The 19,982-nt window shown below is 40.4% G+C and overlaps 1 protein-coding gene across 2 annotated transcripts in view; it reads right to left on the bottom strand.

Annotated features, from left to right (window-relative positions):
- EXT2 (exostosin glycosyltransferase 2) overlaps window positions 1–19,982 on the bottom strand; it is an 84,895-nt gene that overhangs the window by 59,718 nt on the left and 5,195 nt on the right. For both annotated transcript variants that reach the window (XM_035115986.2, XM_035115977.2), the window contains exons 2-7: window positions 18,159–18,724; window positions 17,694–17,783; window positions 9,865–9,981; window positions 6,083–6,278; window positions 3,023–3,162; window positions 2,522–2,615 (exon numbers count right to left, since the gene is read on the bottom strand). In XM_035115986.2, coding sequence (XP_034971877.2) covers window positions 2,522–2,615; window positions 3,023–3,162; window positions 6,083–6,278; window positions 9,865–9,981; window positions 17,694–17,783; window positions 18,159–18,694 — 1,173 coding nt within the window. In that variant the 5' untranslated portion in view covers window positions 18,695–18,724. The remainder of the gene's footprint in view (window positions 1–2,521; window positions 2,616–3,022; window positions 3,163–6,082; window positions 6,279–9,864; window positions 9,982–17,693; window positions 17,784–18,158; window positions 18,725–19,982) is intronic.

The raw sequence follows: 19,982 nt of genomic DNA on the forward strand, positions 1-19,982 counted from the left end.
AGATGTATTTGCAGCTCTTGGTATTACTACTGTAGATTTTAGATGGTCATTGACGGCACAGGACTGAAGTTACGACGTTTGCTGAAACAAGCACTCCTGCATTTACAGATAATGCTAATCTGAATAGCTAGCGTTAACATCAAGTCACATCTATGAACTTTCTTACAGCCAAGTCACATTATTCATGACCCCCAGGAGCAAATCAAAAGGCAGTGTTTTCCAGCCTAACCGAACTGACTACTTGAGTCTATGCCCACATAGAATGCCAGTGAGAAGCTAAGAAAATAAGTATGAATCAAGGGAACAGAGACCTCTTCTGGCCGTTTGTCATATTGGTAAAGTGGCTGAGCACAAGAAAACTCTCTGTAGAAACACACACACCTAATCCAATTACGTCATACATAATCCAAGTGCACACTGGCGTTTCCAGGACTGCCTCATATCAAGTGACTTGGATAGGAAGATTCCTAGTATTTCACAAATATGGTTTTCATACTGATTATTAAAGTTTTCTGATATGCTTAATTTCATGTATCTCAATACTATCCCTGTGCTCCTGATTACATTCCCCAGGCACACTTTTTATCAGAGGCTCACAGCAGAGTGGATCAAGAGATTGAATCCTCATTTAAAAAAATAAAAAATAAAAACCATGTCCAGTCTTCATAATTATGAAGGAAGTGCTCAGAATTTAACTGATGTGTACTCAGAAAACAGAACATGCATATTTTCAGACTGGTTTTAGGTGCCCCCTTTTTAAATTAAATTCTCATGTTTAAAATTTTTTGAAGTAGCAATTCTCAGTCATATTTTATACTGATAATTCATTATCTTTCATAGCCTTTTGTTCATAATCTAGACAACTCTGTCCTGGAGCAAGGTTTCCTCATCTTACTTCTAAAGTTCAGTATAGATTATCTATCTTTTTCAATCAAAATTGAAATAGCTTGAACATGTGTGCAATACCTACAATATACTTAAGAGAGTTATGTGTCTCATTTAGTCAGGAATCTGGACTATACAATTGGAAAATCACTAACTCATTGCTGCTTCCATTCTGTAATGTACAGCATTGATAGATGTCTACTACCTTCTTAAATGTATCTATGGTTTGTGTTATACTAGGTATGTGATGGACCTATTTGAGTAATTATATTGGGGGGAAAGGAAACTGGAGGTTTATGAATAGATTTGCCTATAATCTGCACACAAGAAAATTAATGGAGTAAAACTAAAATTCCGCCCTAAAGAAAGCAACTTTCCATGATCTATATAACCAGTATTTTTCAACCACTGTTCCGCGGCACACTAGTGTGCCGCGAGATGTTGCCTGGTGTGCCGTGGGAAAAAATGAAAAATTACTTTATATATAGTCAATATAGGCACAGAGTTAATTTTTTTAACATTTTCTAATGGTGGTGTGCCTTGTGATTTTTTTCATGAAACAAGTGTGCCTTTGCCCAAAAAAGGTTGAAAAACACTGCATCATGCAACAAAGTAGGCAATCTGCATAGACTAGGGGAAAGATGCATAAGAAGTACTGAATCCCTACTCCTTGATCTCTGGAAATAATGAAATTTCACCAGGCATTGCCCAGATGTTCATGTCCTTAAGGAAAAACATTTTTGAAAACAACATCTCAAAGCTAGAGGTCTCAGGATAATTTAATTTGTACTTGCATGGAATCACAGTGTATATCCAGGTCACAGTTTAATAAAATGTGTTTCTGTTGCAGAGAAATGTTGTGTTTAACAGGAAATGCTGTAGCGCAGGGATTTCCAAACTGCAGTCCACAGACCACTACTAACCCACTAGCTTCATTCAAGTGGTACTTTTAAATGTGTTTGTGGGATTGGGGGGGGTTGTTCTTTTTTCGTTATATATTTTTATCTTGTGAACCACCCTGAGCTCTACAGACAAAGGGTGGAATGCAAACTAAATAAAAATAAATAAATAAAAATATATAAATCTTTGCTAGATTTTGCAAATACAGCACGCTAACACTAAGTTCCTCATACATTAATTTAGTTCAATGTGTTAGTCACAAGAGGGTGCCATTTTCTTCCATTTTTTGTGTTAAGGAACACATTTGGTGGCCCCAATGAGTTCAAGTTATCATTTAGAGCCCTAGAGGTAAATAAGATATAATGATCAAAGCTTCAAATCCAAACCAGTTTGTCAAAGAACTTTGAAATCCTCCTCATCCTAAAGTTACTTGGGAGCGAATCATTCAGCAGGGCAAATCAGCCACATAGGTGGCAAGATATGGGTGGTAATTTAATTTTACAAGATATGCAGTGTGGATCCAGAACAATACATAAAATTGCATCTGAGTAACTTCATTGTATGTACTTTGCACAATTCAGCAACATGCAATATTCAGCACCTTTAATTAAATGGTAAAATATGAGAACATGCAAACTATTATTACATTTGCCTCAACCTCCACAACAGCCAGGCAGGTAAATTCAGGTTTGGCTCCCAGGAAAATATTCATGGCCTATACTCAAAGATACTCTACCTGACTCTGCATCTCCTCAATCTGTCGCTGAGGTATGCTTTGCAGAATGTTGTACATTTCAGATATCTTTTCTTCAGGTATCACCACAGAAGCTCTAAATGCGGAAGTGTGAAAAGGGAAACAGTGAGAATTGTAGGTAGTTAATTAGCCAAAACTGGATTCCCCTCACACAAAGTCAAACAGATAAGCCCATGGAGGAGTATTTGAAAATAAATCTAAAGGAACTACCCCTCCCTTAACATACACCATATAAATGTAATATGATATGGATGCTCTGGATAAACATTAATGGGGTTCAGTCTATAAGTATATTTATTTCAATGTTTTAGAACTGTAGAGTTGGAAGAGACTATGAAGATCATCTGGTCCAATTCCATGCAATGCAGGAATCTGAGATTAAGAGTCTCATGCTCTACCAACTGAACAGTGTCGATTTTGTAAACCCATTCCAGATTCAAACAAATTGCAACAATGGAGCACACATGACTATAGTGAAAATACCTCTTCCAGTCCAGAACTTCGGAGAAAGGTAGAATATAGGAATCAGCTATGACAACAGGAATGCAGCCAGCCTGAAGTACATCGCTCAGCACAGCTTGTCCCAAGCGGGCTCCCCGCAGAATCACACAGAATGTAGCTTCCTGGTAGCAAATGGAAACAAAAATAGACATGATAAGATATAAGACGCTTCCTTACCCCTTGCAGGGGTAGCTAACATGGCATCTTCCAGATGTTATTGGATTACAGCTCTCACCAGCATGGCCAGGGATTATGGGGACTGTAGTCCAGCATCATCTGAAGACATCACACTGGCTTTTCTGCTCAGGTGGAATGGGAGAGAGGGATTTTTAATTCTGCTATCTCCCCTGTTAATTTATTTGTTATGCCAATACCCATTATTACCATAGCATATAACAAATACATGAATTCTTTGCTGCCTTGTAGGCTGGATTTGAAACTCACAAAAAACAAATGATAGCAAGAAGCTGGTTCCAATGTACTGTGAGGAGTCCACTCATGCAATTTTAATAAAGAAAGGAAATTTGGGCTTTTTAATGCTGCAGAAGCTGCTCCTGCTGTTGCAAAACACAGGTACTATAAGAGAGCAGGAAGCAGGCTCAGCACCAAAAACCTTGAGTGCTGCAAATTCTAGGCCACCATTTCAAAGTTTGCTCTGGGTTTCAATTGCTGATAACATGTGAAACACATTTTCTAGTTTCAGCAGAATTCTTAGGAAACATAACGACACCACAAGGATCCCAGTGCTATAAGCAACCCAATAAGATAAAAAGTGATATTTTTTTTTAAAAAATGTAATCTTTATGGGTGCGTGGGAAATAAAATTATTTCTAAATAAAAATGCTGTGATTGTGTGTATTCTGTAGCAGACAAATTTATATCCGGGACCTGTGATAGGAACTGCATTTTGCCCAGGAGGTTGATATGGTTTGTGAAGTATACTGGCATTCACAGTATACTTTGTTTAATTTGATTGAGAGATTTATAATCCAATTCTCAAGAATACTTTTTACAAAGCAGCTTATAAAATCATGCATTTAAAAACCCGTAAGATATAAAACCACTTCAAGTATCTGTTTCACAGTACAGTATTAGTTATGACCCTCCCCCTTAATCCAAATGTTTTTTACACCATTAAGTAAATGTCTGAAAACAGTGCTGTTTTGTGTGGAAAATGTGCCCTCGCACAATATTTTCCTTGGAGGATAAGTGGAAAGGATAATCCACTTTCCATTACTTTCAATGGGAAAGTTCGCTTCAGGTTAAGTACGCTTCAGGTTAAGTACAGACTTCCGGAACCAATTGTGTACTTAAACCGAGGTACCACTGTATTTTATTATATATTAATAAATTACTATTAATATACAGTGGTACCTCTGTTTAAGAACAGTCCTGTTTACGGACAATTCAGTTTATGAACTCTGCAAAACCGGAAGTAGTGCCCCGGTTTGTGAACTTTACTTCAGTCTAAGAACGAAATCTGAATGGTGGAAGGGAGGCCTCATTAGGGAAAGCACGCCTCAGTTTAAGAACGGTTTCGGTTTAAGAACGGACTTCCAGAATGGATTAAGTTCGTAAACTGAGGTGCCACTGTACTATTATATTATCATATATTTACAAGGAACAAAAAAGTCAAATATCACTTGTTAAGAAACCCTTGTGGTTTTGCTAGGAGTAGGAGAATAAAAATGGGTTTAAGAGGGAAAAGAAATACTATATGGATGAATATGCTCCTCTTACCCAACTAGCCTTTTTTCCTGTCTAGACAAAACCTACTATAAATACATGTCCTCACATTATCACCGTTATCAGCCAGACATTCCAAATGGAGATGCAGGGTTCTGTGGGGGAAAGCTATTTTAACTATCTCTGCATGACAGCTCTCCTCAAAGTTTTATTTGTTAAATGTGCAAAAACTCACAACTGCAATTCTAGGATGATTCTGCCTGCCTTTAAAGAAGCAAAAGGGGAAGAGAAATTGTTTGATCTTCAGACAGAACATTTGAATTCAGGGAAGCCCTTCCTTCCACTCCTCAACACAGAACTGTAAGCATCTTTCTTTTGCTACTAATTAAACATCTGCATAATGGTGCATTTTTTAATCTCTGAATTTACACACAGAATGAGATAATTTGCTATAGTTAGGAGCAAAACCTCCCTTGCTGTATTTCTACACCAAAGCACCTTTATGCTGTATATGCTGCAGCCATTAAAGAGACATGCAGGCCAGATGTTATCTTCCTTGCCTGACGAAATATGACTTTGGAGCTGTAGATATAACAGAACTGCCACTTCCTGGGTGCAGCAGTACAGGTATGAAATCTAGTTTAACAATTTCATTTGTCATGACTTCAGGGAAGTAATTATTTAACTACGGCAATATGTTCTTCAAATATGTCCTTGGCCATTTATATTTGTAAGCCACATCCACCTACAATTTTTCTCTCTCAAGAATAAGTATGCATAGCTGCCAAGTTTTCCCTTTTCTCGTGAGGAAGCCTATTCAGCATAAGGGAAAATCCCTTTTAAAAAGGGATAACTTGGCAGCTATGAGTATGAGGACAAGAAATCCTATAGCGATGCTCGGTACAAGAATGAATTTGGACACTGGAGTAAGTCCAAAAAATTAAAAAAAGAAAAGAAAGAGCAGATCCACTGAAAGCAATGAACTTAAAGTGGATATCCAACCAACTCATATTCAAGAAAGCAATAGACTTAACATACTCGAACTTAGTTTAATATCACCCGTAATTCCATTGCTTTCAAAGGGTATACTCTTGAGTATGTCTTAGCAGTTTATCATCCTCTCTCTCCTTTAAACTGAAAAAGTAGCACATAGCATCACACACCAGAACACCTTAGAACTGACAGCAACAAACACTGTCCAAAGTGTAATCAGATTGTATAATACATCTTATTCTTCAGAATAAAAATTGCATAGAATTGCATATGTCACAATCCATAATTTCGTGTAATAGTGTACAGTAGTGTAATCACCTGTAATCACTGTAATAGTGATAGAGGCACTATAGGCAGACTTACCTGAAGCACCTGTGGATAATCAAAGACCTGATTCTTGTGGCAACGCTTACGAATAAAAGGGATTCCCTCTGAGAGGTTGGTACATTTGTCCAGGATCAGCACAGATTCTGCATTCTCAGCTTGAAGAGCCTCCAAGTCAGAACGGTATTCAGGATGAAGAGCCATTTGAGAGGAAAGGAGGAAGTACCTACGGGGACTGAAGACCCCAAAAATGAGAGCCTGACAAATCCTGCAGGATTCTCACTAGATAATGTGGTATGTGTTTCCCTTTATGCTGCTGCGGAACTCGGACTTATCAGCTTTATAGCCATAGCATTTCTCTTTTCTTTAGCAAGAAGAGAGTTGGAAATAATCCTATAGTGGCACAATAAAGTTGAATTCTGGAAGGATTCATATACAAGCTGTAAGACCCAACTAGCAGCAGATAATAGCACATAAGTAAAATACTTAGTTGTGAACTATGAGTGCAGTATACACAAGGAGTCCCACCATGAACAATTATGAGAAGATTGCAAGTTTACAGCCAGTTCCTTTGCATGTTCACTCATGACAGTTTCACTGAAGGTAACAGGACTTACTTGAATAAGCAGGCGGAGAAGTGCAATGTAGAGTAGCAAGATTAAGGATTCTTATTTGGAAGGAAGCACTACTGAAATGAGTGGGACTCCACTCCCAGTAAATACTGCTAAGTGTCTTTAAAAGCAGATTGGACAGCACAGCATTTTAGGGGCCTTGGCATCATACTGATAAGGATTTCCTATTGAATTAAACTCTTGCATCGTTTCTTAATCTGGCTAATTGCCAGCTTGTTCTAAGTGCTACTTATGTGGCAAGTGCACAGCAGAAGTGACATTTCCTCTTGATAACTGCTGCCATACCAATCCAGCTTATTAACACAGCAAGTTCTCCATAAAACCTACTTCTTCTCCCCCCCCCCCAAAATAAAATAAAAATAAGAGCTCAGTTAAAATAAGAGCTCAGTTAAAATCAAATGGATTTCTTCTGGAAACAACAAATAAGCATTAGAAAATCCAAGTTACAAGCGTCTTACTGACTTGGTAGCAATTTGTAAGACACCTATGCAACTCTTCAGTGAAGTGTTCATAACTTTAAAAGTGAAACAAGCAGTATTCTACAGCTTAAATCACACAGCTGTGTAATTGGAACTCAAGCTGTGTCTCTAACAATCAGAGTTTAGCTCTTTGCCATATTTTGGGTCAGGAAGAGAGGTTGCTTTCCTCATTGCATCTGTCTTGGTTCACTTGAGGAATCTGTTCAACATACAGTCTGCTGAGCACCTGCTTTACAAACCTCAAAAACCAGCAGGTTGTTCTGAGAGAGGCAGCTACCAGGTATACTGTATAATCCCACCTTTGAACCTCATTGGTCCATGGTAAGACCTTAAATTAACCAGTGCCTCAACTATTTTCCATATCTTTACCTTCTTTTAATAGCTGCCTATTACATTTACAACTTTGTAGCACATATGAAGAGAAATATTCCTGTTCTACTCATCATTGTCTTGATGCTCTGAGATGCAAGATATATGTAGAGATTTGTGTTTTTTAAAACCTGTTATCTGAAGTCTTCCTCACATGCTTACTGCAGGCACTCCAGGCTTTATAACGGCAAAGCCACAGATGTGTAATAAAATGAAACTGAACTCCCATGTCAGATTTCCAAAACAAATTAACAGTTAAAACATGCATCAGCTTCAGGCAAATACAATAAATGCCGATGATCTTAGCTAAGTGGCACATGACTGAAGTTATTATTTTTTAAATTTTTCCATTCAAGCCCAACTATGAATAAAAAGAGAAATCAATTTCCAATACAATGGTGACCACCTAACATGCACAAATGTGAGCAGAACATAACTTTAAATATATTTCTCTTCATTCACAACACAGCCTTCAGTCCTTATTAAAGAAATTTGTAAGTTGTACTGAACCTAGATATGTGAAAGTTCAGAACAGAGGTGGGGAGGGAGGGAAAGGGGGGGTTGGAGGGGAGGAGGGGGCCGCTTTGCATTCCCCCCCGTGGAAGAATTCAAAATGTTCAGGAACACTAAAAAAATCCTGTAACATATCTTTTAAAATTGGTGAAATGCTTCTAAAGTGGTTGGAGTATCAGACTATGTGACCTGGGAGACTAGGGTTCAAATCTCCACTCTCAGGGGATTTGAACCCACTATGACCTTGGATGAGTCATAGTCACTTAGCCTAACCTGCCTCAAAGAGCTGTTGCAGGGTTAAAATGGGAAGGGTAGGATTTTGTATGGCACCTTGAGCTGCCTGGATAAAAGGTGGGATATAAATGCAGTAATTAAATGTTCATCTGACTTCAATTATTTTTGAGTTCTGGAGGCCACTAAGGATGTTCAGCACTTGTTTGTTTTTGGCAGGGTGTGTGTTGCATTTCTCTTAATTTACAAATATATAAATATTTTCCTACATACTTGGGGAGTCTCCTGATATTTTTTTCTGGGGGGAGGTTTCCCAACAGATATGGCAAAGATAGGCACAATGATTTACTGTGCACTGTTTTGCTTTCTTGAAAAGTACATTAGCTGTTTTCTTTTTTTATTTTCAAGTTAGTGTCCTGCAGACAAGACTGCAAGAATATGTGCCATTTCCCATTCACTGAAATTATTGGCCCAGATTCAACTAACCTGGGATAGTTCAACTAATGAGGCTTTCTCTTGTTTCCCTCTCTCCCCACGCCTCCCCCAAATCTGCTCTGGAGGGTCGGGACCACCTCCAGAAGAAGCCTGCAGGGGGATGAAAGATCATTCTGTCTGATAAGTGGAAATGCTTGCGTTGAAGAAATGATCAGAAAAGCGTAATGTTGAATTCCTCCCTTTGTAACTGACTTTTCTCCGGAAGTGACACTGTCACATTTGTCAAAAAATGTTTGTGAGAGAGAAACAATGCCTATGATTCAGTACTCTCAATGTCTATCTTACTTCAGCAAAAGATCGCTGAAGATAGGTTAAGAAAGAGTGTTTATGTAAGTCACTTAACTGAAGCTGAAAGGAGTAAACATTATTGTATAAGTACCATGGAAAGCCCAAACACCCACTAAATTGTAAAGTAATTTTCAGTTCCCATTTGCTCTGGTTCCTGACCCAAATACATGGTTTTCTGCTCCAAGGCTTCTGTCTAATCTTCACTGCAGTTCTACTCCAGTGGATTCAGCAAGGAAAGCAAGACAGTGAAAATTAGGCACTCTTATTTTGGAGGTTTGAAATTGCCAAATACTACTAGGGTGGTGAAGGCAGCAGAGTCCAGGGACACATAACAAGAGAGACAAACCCTTTTCAGAAACAGATGATCCCAAAAGCAAGTCACATGTTTTAGCCTGTGATGGTGGCCAAGCCTGGAGCAGCGGAAACCACTTTCACATTGATAAATTTCCCTCCCTCCCCAACTTTTAGGTGTTAACTTTTGTTAGTTAAAGCAAATGTCAGAGGTTCCCAGGGAAAGCATCCATTATTGCTCAGGAAACCTTGATAAGTGTAAATAGAACTTGGGCTTTCTATAGCACTTATGAGATGATCTGCTGACAGATAACACACAGCCATATTTCAGCTTCATAGCTCTCAACAATTGCAAGAGCAGTTATATGACCAGCTTCAACCCCACCCCCCACCCCCCCGGGATCATGCATGTTTTTGGTTTTCTGGACTGAATTTCTTAGCAACTCAGATGCAGCTGGCATTATATGACATTGTTAGCAAGAAGACAAAATATCCTGCATTCTCCCACACATCTTCAGCTTACCCCAGCCCTTTATTTGGCAGTTCCACCTCTGCAGACAGTGGACTATAAACAGGGATGCTGACATCATAGCCTTGCCGGTAGGTCCACGTAGAAAAACCTCCTCCTGCCAACAGAGCTCTGAGGAGAAAAGGAAAAAGATAAGCTACAGCTACATTCCCCCCCCCTCCCACCGCAACAACCTAACACCTAATCAAAAGATTTATACAGTGGTACCTCGGTTTAAGTACACAATTGGTTCCAGAAGTCTGTACTTAACCTGAAGCGTACTTAATTTGAAGCCAACTTTCCCACTGAAAGTAATGGAAAGTGGATTAATCCGTTCCAGACGGGTCTGCGCAGTACTTAAACTGAAAATACTCAAACCGAAGCATACTTAAACCGAGGTATGACTGTAATAGAAAATCAGAGAGGTAGAGGAAAATGGCAAGCTCTCTCTGTAGTTTTAGAAACATTTTGATTCAAAAACAATATATGTAATGAGTTCAGATATCTGAAGATCCTACATAGGCATTCTAGGTAACTGTTCAAATAACATAAGCCCAGCTTGATTTGCTGGATCAGACCACTGTCCCATTTAGTCCAGCATCCTGTTCTCAGAGTCGCTGATCAGATGCCTAAGAGAAGCTTGCAAGCAGACCCTGAGTTCAACAGCACTCTCCCCACTTGTAATTCCCAGAAAATCCCACAGCTGTGGTAGAACATAGCCACCCTGGCTAGGAAACACTATTCTATCCACCTTTAAGGTGCTCTAGATGATTTTTAAATGGAAAGGTGGTACAGTATACATTTTTGAAATACATTGATAAATATTAAGTGCCAGGTGCTCTCAGCCTGCCATTCCCAGAAAGTAGCCTATGACCTGATGTGATGCAAAGCTCATCTTTAATACCCTGAATCTAGTATACACATCTAGATTGAAAGAAGACTGCATCTCTTGGAACATGTTACTGTCAATGTAGTATTAATCTGGGTCATGCACTGTTTTACAACAGGAGGGAACCCAAACATCATTTCCCCTCTCGTTACAGACAACTGTATGCCTAAGCATCAAATTCTAGGGGGGGGGGCTGACTTTGCTGTATTACTCTTAAAATTGCAGATAATACATCAGAAATAAAATTATCTCTCAAATACTGTTTTGTCTCTGTACAGTTTTTGAGAAGCGGGAACTTTTATTTCTTTATATATGTAGTTATGGCACATCACACCCTAAAACAACTCAGATTACAGTCCTTTAAGAAACATCACTGAAATAGTAAACAGGCCTTTATTTCAGGGGTGGGGAATCAGATCCAGTGAGCAGGTCCGATTTTACAGGTAGGTGTCTCCTCCTGTAAACCTCTTTATGTCATATGATGTTAGGTTATTTGAACTTCAAAGGAACAATCAAGAACACACACTCAGTCCATCCTTAGTAGAACTGCAAAGGAAGAATCTTCAAGATCCCACTCAAAGTAGGGCTTGCCTTAAACAGTGAATTTAAATTCAAGTTACCTTTCAAACAAGGGTCTTTCCCAACCCTACCTGGAGACTGAACCTGGGACCTAGTGTATGCAAAGCATATATTCCATCACTGAGCTATAGCACTTCCCTATGGGGAAAGCGAGTTTCACATTGCAGGAAAATTAGCATACTTTTTTATTTTATTTTTTAATCACTTCAGGTCCTGGAGATTAGATGAACATAACCCATAACTTCAAGTATGTGCAAAAAACCCCTGAATTTATTATTTCCAGACACTAAAATGAACAGAGCCAGACATACTACTTCCAACTAGCATCTCCTTCACTTGGATCTTAAACTTCACTCAGTGAAATAGATACATGCCCATTATAGGCACTGTGCAAGGACCACCGTTGGGCTGTGCAGCTGCTCACTACATACATTTACTATTGAGCTAATTGTGAGCAAATTTCTTCAACTGATCATTCAAGCTGCTGCAACTACTGGTACCTAAGAATATGAAATACTTTGAGCCCAGAGTAGCTCACCTTCAGGATCCAACACAGAATTTTGCATGAAATGTGATGCGCAACCTCCTGTAAATAAGGGTACTTTTAAAAAATAATACTAGCCCTCATGGCTGAGAAGACAAGGAGAAGATTCCAGTGGTCACATGAGCAGAAGGTTCCTTCACCCATTGCAAGAGATGATCCTCCACTCACTTCAGCCCCATATGGCACAGCTGACAATGTTCTGTAGCCCCCTGCTCAACCCCATGGAGAGGCTTTGGGTGGGTACAGGGGCTGCAGGCAGGAGGGACAGCAAGTTCTGTTCTGTGAGTTAGTTGTCTTCCACTTGCAGAGTCATTTAATGCAACCTCTAGTAAAAAGCAGAAGTTCCAGCATTCATGAGGATGGAAATTTGGTGCCTTCTCACCTTTCCTATAGGGACGCGGGTGGCGCTGTGGTCTAAACCACTGAGCCTTGGGCTTGCCAATCAGAAGGTGGGTGGTTCGAATCCCCACGACGGGGTGAGCTCCCGTTGCTCGGTCCCTGCTCCTGCCAACCTAGCAGTTTGAAAGCACGTCAAAGTGCAAGTAGATGAATAGGTACCACTCCGACGGGAAGGTAAACAGAGTTTCTGTGCACTGCTCTGGTTTCGCCAGAAGCAGCTTAGTCATGCTGGCCACATGACCCGGGAAAACTGTCTGCGGACAAACGGCAGCTCCCTTGGCCAGTAAAGCGAGATGAGTGCCGCAACCCCAGAGTTGTTCGTGACTGGACTTAACTGTCAGGGGTCCTTTGCCTCTACCACCTTTCCTATGACCCCATCCCGTCAAGACCACATGCACTCCTTGATCATCTAAACACATTCTACTCAATCAACAAAATGCTCAGGGGGCAGGGGAGGAAACAACAAATATTTGGTTTATATCAGAATAGACAATCTTACATAAGTTATTTTCCATGACTTATTTTGAGCATTAAAAAAAACAACAGAAACAGCTGTTGCTGAACTCTAGAAAGGAGGAACAATTAATGCTACATAACTGCTGCGAACTGCTTTCAAAGTTCCAGAGTTCAATGTCCACTGATTCCAACAAGTGTATTCTAACTAATGTTGGAAATCACCCAAAAGGTGCTGAAAAAATATAATATTTCAAACCTCCTATTAAAAAAATGGAAGCAAACTCAAACATATCAGCTTAGGCTACGTGTGTGTTTACAGCAAGAGACCTAGATGACGGAAGTGTTGAATGAGTTTTAGGTCCTAAAACCAAAGTGATTATTTTGCGTTCTTTTCCATTTATTTTCAGTGACATGCAGCACTGCAGAATGCTGCTGTTATCCTTCAAGCCTCACATTCCCAATTTCACATGAATTCAGAGGTGTTGAACAAGAAAGCAAGAAAAAACTGAATTTGGCTCATGTGTTACTTCTCCTGCACTTTTGCTCCTTGTTTCTCCTTCCTAATTAAGAAATAGTAACCAGATTGTTTTAATTTAGATCCAGTAAGCAATGTTAACCCCACTTCATCAACCTTGAGAACACAGGTGTGCATCTACCTAAGCAAAGCCACAGGGAAACAACACCCTGTTAAGTATTTCAGTTTGGGTGTGCGCTCTGCAGCATAAGAACCAAAATATTAACTCTTAGATTCCTGAAGGCAAGTGGGAAGAAAAAGGAACATGGTGAGGGAAAATTTAAATTCAGCAGCGCTGCTATGTTATAAACCGTGCTTGTTTGGTAAAGGGTTAACGGTACGAAGAGAAAAAACCTGGCAGTTCAGTTGTGACTGAAGCCAGGAAAAGATAATGTGTGGAGGCTCAGTTGGCAGCATGCCAAGAAGCAGCTAGGCTGTTCGTTTCAAAAGAGGTGTTTACATACTTGTAAGGTTTTCCGTTATGACAGCTAACAGCAGAATCTGGCTTTTATATGGGACAGGAGAATTGAAATGGGTCACATTGTGATAGGTCACTCAGTGTACATTCTGTTCAAAATCGCTGGCTGATATCCAGTGTTAGTGAGTGTCTACCCACTGACCCATTTCTATGGGGTTGTTGTTTGTATACCACCCTATACCTACTGGTAAAGTACATAGAGTATAATCCAAAAAGGTTCTGACAGAGAATATAAAGACAGGCACAATATTGTGTGGAGATTTTTAACCAGCCATCAGAAAGTGAAGGGACTTCTAAGCAGAAGTGGGGGAAAGCCAGTCTGCAGAGGAAGACTGGAAGAAGTTCTCCAGGAAGTTACTACAACTCTGGTCAGAAGCTGACGGTTGACTGCAGGAGACATCAGAGAAGAGAACTGTGACATCTTCATGGCCAAGTCCTGGTGTTCAAGTGCCTGACCAGGAGGAAAGTTTCAGAAGAAAACTGAAACCAGGAAGTGACAGCTGAGAGATGCTCTTCTACCCTGTATTGCTTTGGAAAACCCTGACCAGAGAGAAGGCTTCGGGTAGAGTATTTGTGAGTTAACCATAAGAGCAGAAAAGGGAACTGGCTATTAGCTTTGCAAAGGGATGAGAACTAGCGACAACACTTTTAAAGCTCTAGTAACATCTGCTAAAGTAACAGTGGCATATCAACTATTAACAAACCAAGCATTACTGGGGGCACTCTTATGCAGTGGTTCCGCTCCTTTCTTCTGGGCCATGTCTGGAACCCTGGTCTCTCATTTATGGGGTGCCTCAGAGCTCCGGCGTCTCCCCAATGCTTTTCAACATGAAGCCACTGGGAGAGATCATCAGAGGGTTTGGACTGGGTGTTCACTAGTATGTGGAAGATACCCAGTTCTACCTCTTCTTCAAATCATAACCAATGAAGGTCCTGTGTGAGTGTCAGGAGGCAGTTAGAGGATGGAAGGTGGCTAACAGATTGAGGTTGAATCCTGACAAGACAGAAGTACTGTTCGTGGGAGACAGGAGGTGGGCAGGTGTGGAGGATTCCCTGGTCCTGAATGGGGTAACTGTGCCCCTGAAGGACCAGGTGCGCAGCCTGGGAGTCATTTTGGACTCACAGCTGTCCATGGAGGCGCAGGTCAATTCTGTGTCCAGGGCAGCTGTCTATCAGCTCCATCTGGTACACAGGCTGAGACCCTACCTGCCTGCAGACTGTCACGCCGGAGTGCTGCATGCTCTAGTTATCTCCCGCTTGGACTACTGCAAAGGTGGGGCTACATTTGAAGGTGACTTGAAAACTACAACTAATCCAGAATGTGGCAGCTAGACTGGTGACTGGGAGTGGCCACCAGGACTATATAACACTGGTCCTAAAGGTTCTTCATTGGCTCCCAGTGCATTTCCAAGCACAATTCAAAGTGCCCTAAACAGCCTTGCCCCAGTAATATAATAAAATAATAATAATAATAATAATAATAATAATAATAATAATAATAATAAATAATTTATTTATACCCCACCCATCTGAATGGGTTTCCCCAGCCACTCTGGGTGGCTCCCACAAGAATATTAAACAGAATAAAACTTCCCTAAACAGAGCTGCCTTCAGATGTCTTCTAAAATTCAGTATACATGAAGGAGCGTCTCCACCCCCATTGTTCACTGAGGTCTTCCTCCAAGGGTCTTCTGCTGGTTCCCTCACTGCAACAAGCGAAGTTACAGGGAAACAGGCAGAGGGCTTTCTCGGTAGTGGCACTCTCCCTGTGGAACACCCTCCCTTCAGATGTCAAGGAGATAAACAACTACATAACTTTTAGAAGACATCTGAAGACAGCCCTGTATCGGGAAGTTTTTTATGTTTGATGTTTTATTATGTTTCAATATATGCTGTAAGCCACACAGAGTGGCTGGGGTATTGGCATCATCATCATCATTAAAATAACCTGCCTTCAAGTAAATTCCTACTATACTAAATAAGTTTTAATAAATAATAATTTATTAAATTTGTTTAATTTGATGCAAGTCTCTGGGTTTGCTCATCCCATGTCTATACCTTGCTGCCGTATGTAGTAAAAGGTGGCTAAAGAAACAGATTGGAGTTTAAAAGTGGCAGCAAAAAAGTAAATAGGTTAAGCAAAATGTTTTATTTATTTAGCCTATAACGGGAGATAGGGCACAGAATCCTATAAGAGTTTATGAATAAAAATGTGGAACCTTACAACTAGTGATATCAACTATTTAATTATGTTGACTATACCTTGGATTTTTGAAAGAACACACACACATTTACACATTAAGATGGTAAAATAATAATACTTGACTCCCCTCTACTGGCCAGTCACATCATATATACTGCACACAGGAAGGATTCAAGTATTGTGACATAAGATGCTAAAAAACTAAATTACCCACACTAATATATACACAATAATCCTTTTTTTCTGAAAAGTCATACAGAGGAAACAAAAATACTCATTGACTGCTCTCTGTACAGGATCTTCTGGAGTATAACTTTCTATATATACACAAGAATTTGAGTGCAATCCACATTCCACTCAAATCAATGGCAAAACCTCCACATAAAAGATATCCAGATATTAACAGTCAGTAGAGACAAACTGAAGCCCTGTTTCTAAGATTTAAAACTTAGATTTTAAAAAGTTCTTGACTTCAATAGAAGGATATCCTTTGGTTGACTGGAAATCAAGGCCAACTAGCTAAGGCCAGTGTGGTATAGTGGTTAAGAGCGATGGACTCGTAATCTGGTGAACCGGGATCGCGTCTCCGCTCCTCCACATGCAGCTGCTGGGTGACCTTGGGCTAGTTGCACTTCTCTGAAGTCTCTCAGCCCCACTCACCTCACAGAGTGTTTGTTGTGGGGGAGGAAGGGAAAGGAGATTGTTAGCCGCTTTGAGACTCCTTAAGGGGAGTGAAGGGGGGGGGGGTATCAAGTCCAAACTCTTCTAAATGCCACGTAGAAATAATTCTTTTTAGAAAGCAGTATATTTATGTTTTCTTAACTTTCAGAAGCAGCAAAGTCGACAAAATGGCACAAGGAGGGTAAGTGTTGACAGGGCCAGTCCAAAGCATTGAGTGTGGAGCCACTCGCAGCCAGAGCGGAGTAGTGGTTTAAGTGCTGGGCTAGGATCCAGGAGATCAGCGTTCAAATCCCCACTCAGTGCTGAAGCCCACTAGGTGACTTTGTGCCAGTAACTGCCTCCCAGCCTAATTTACCTCATAGGGCTGTAATGAGGATAAAATGGAGAAGGGGGAAGTGTGTACGCCACATAAGACTCTCAGGGTCTTGGATTTGAGCCCCCTGTTGGGCAAAAGATTCCTGCATTGCAGGGGGTTGGACTAGATGATCCTCTTGGTCCCTTCCACCTCTACAATTCTACAATTCTATGAAATATAAATAAATTCACACTTTGACTCCCAACAGCTCTGGATCTTGTAGAGACTTGTTCTTAAAAGTCTCAAAGAAACAACAAGAAGTTGCCTATTGAAAGAAGGGGGGCAATTACCCTGTTAAAACACCTTAGTATGCAGAAAGTGCAGGACATAGCTAGCAAATCATGGTTAGAGAGTAGACTTTTCTTGCTCCAATCCCACACAGAGATGCTTGTAGGTAAGAAAATAATAAAGTTGTTTATTGTAGCACACACGTAGCTTGGATAGAAAGGTTTCTAGTTCTAGTCCAACTAACTAATCTAGAAGCCATGACTGCTCCTTTGCTTCTCAGAGGACAGTTAAAGATGACCTCTCTCTCATATTGAGGTCCGAGAGAGAAGTGAGAGGAGGAAGTTGTAAATAGGACGCAACCTAAGATGTATCATGCTGAAGAACAAGGAGATGGAGAAGCAAGTTGATAGGTTAAAGGTACAGGGATAGTGTGGGAATGTGGATGTCCCTCACTCAATCTGTGTTAACCCCATACAAACCCCTCTGCTTGAAGCTGAGTTGCACCCAGAGTTGCCTACCTGTCTCTTGGAACATCAAGTGCTGTGTTGTAGTCAGGTGGTCCTCCAGGCAACATGTTGAACAAGAGGTGATTTGTCCCATGATTCCAACTGAGAAAGAAAAATGATGGGGAAATGAGACCACCACACATGCTTGAAACCAGAGCTTCAGAGATAAGCACACATCCAAAGCCACTCTATAACAAAACAGCTCTACAAAAAATGCAGGAGCCCAGTGGTCACATATTAGCTATAAATGTCATCATTTGCATGATTTCTGAACCAGGCACTTTCAAATGAGTTGCAATCGGCCTGCTTGATGTTTAAGCCCAAATGAATAATTACCAAACAGTGGGAGAACAGGGTGGTCAATAATTAAGACTGAAAACCAAAGCACTCCTCGACTATCTGGTTTCCCCCCTTAGTCACCTTACCCTTGTTTTACTGTTGTAGCTCTAGCATTCACAGTAAGATATGTGTAAGTACCGGGAGAGCTGTGCCAAAGCCTGAGCGGTTTCCTTGATACGGAGCATATTCTGGTTGAGTACGTCAATTGATGGCACGAAGAGACAGGCACGATTGATGTCATCTGTGTAGAAGTCACTGTCGGAGATGGCGGTTAACAGGTCATTGTATTCCCTGGAAATGGTATGACTCACAGGCATGTTGTATTCATCCACATACTTCTTTAGAGAGTAAATATAGACTTTGATCTTATTTTTGGGATTGAAGCCACAGCGGTAGACATCAAAACATGTATGCATCCTGCAGCTGAGATCTCCTCGTTCTGGGATGGCACTGTCTGCTGGAATCTTGACTACAGGCACATCATGAATGCTGCGCTTTTCAACTGTCCAATCATTTGAGGACTCTATGGAGTGTGGCCAGAACTGGAACATGCCTGTAGCAATGAGGCCCAACAGCACAATGGAGAAGAGAGCAATGTAGTAAATGCGGTGTTTAGTCTTCATTCTTGGGATGAGGGCTGGACCCCGAGTGTTATATTTGACTGACGCGCACATAATGAAACAAGCCACCTTTCCCACAAGCTTCTGGAAAACAGAATATATGGAAAAACAAAATTTTAAAGGGTATGTTTAATTTGTGGCAACCTGGTCAGAAATCCATGTAATTAAAATAAAATAAAAACATTGTGCTCTAGTGGATTTCAACTGTACTGCCAACACACTAGAATATCAGTTAAGATTAAAATGCTGTTGTTGTTTTTCAACAGACCAAACAAGGCAATATCATTGGCATGTACCAATGTGGACTACCTCACATGGGGTGTGGTGCTCATCTCGCTTTCAGGCTGAGGGAGCCGGCGTTTGTCCACAGACAGTTTTCCAGGTCATGTGGCCAGTATGACTAAACCGCTTCTGGCACAATGGGACACCATGATGAGTGCCAGAGCGCATGGAAACGCTGTTTACATTCCTGCCACATTCCTGCCTATTTTTCTACTCGTGCTGGTATGCTTTTGAACTGCTCGTTTGGCAGAAGCTGGGACAGAGCAACAGGAGCTCACCCTGTCATGCGGATTTGAACTGCTGACCTTCTGATCAGCAAGTTCAAGAGGCTCAGTGGTTTAGACCACAACGCCACCCATGTCCCAGTTATACTGCATTAGATGTGAAGGGCACACGTGTATAAAATGAAATGTCTGTGTTTAAGTACATACCAGCAATGGTTGTGATCATTTCTCATTCTCATTTACTTCTCATGTATATTTAAAAGGTGAAAAGGCTATTTATATATATCCAAACCCTTCACATCTGATATTGATACGTGAGTATTTTGCACTTCAATACTGGCATCAAACCAGAGTACAAAATGTCACATACAAAGTACCTCTCAGTTGCACAACTGGCAAAGCAGAACTGGGCAGGCACAGTTAGGACCTGGGAAGAAACATTTTGAGAAACACAACAATAAAAGGATAGTAGGAACAACACAGGTCTTTGTTAAGTACTAGCACTAACGCTGCAGATAGCAGAACAGGTAAATCTGAAATGCCCTGAAGTTTTATTTATATTTCACATGAGAGTTCAGCTTGCTATTTTACAATTTCTAGAAAAAATAAACCCAAATCTCTGTAAAGGCATGCACATGTTAAGTTTTCAGTCACATATTCAACTGTATATACTTAACATTTGCCAGAATTTTATTTTTACTTGTAGAATCTTAAGATATTTATTCTCTAAAACTACTATTTTATATAATCATGGCTTGTGGTAGATTAAAGTTGTTTTATTTCACACTGGATGATTTGCAATATAACAGTTTTAAATTAAGAAGTGTTAACACTTT

The sequence above is a fragment of the Zootoca vivipara genome, chromosome 1 (genome assembly GCF_963506605.1).
Source record: "Zootoca vivipara chromosome 1, rZooViv1.1, whole genome shotgun sequence".
Lineage (NCBI taxonomy): Eukaryota > Metazoa > Chordata > Lepidosauria > Squamata > Lacertidae > Zootoca > Zootoca vivipara.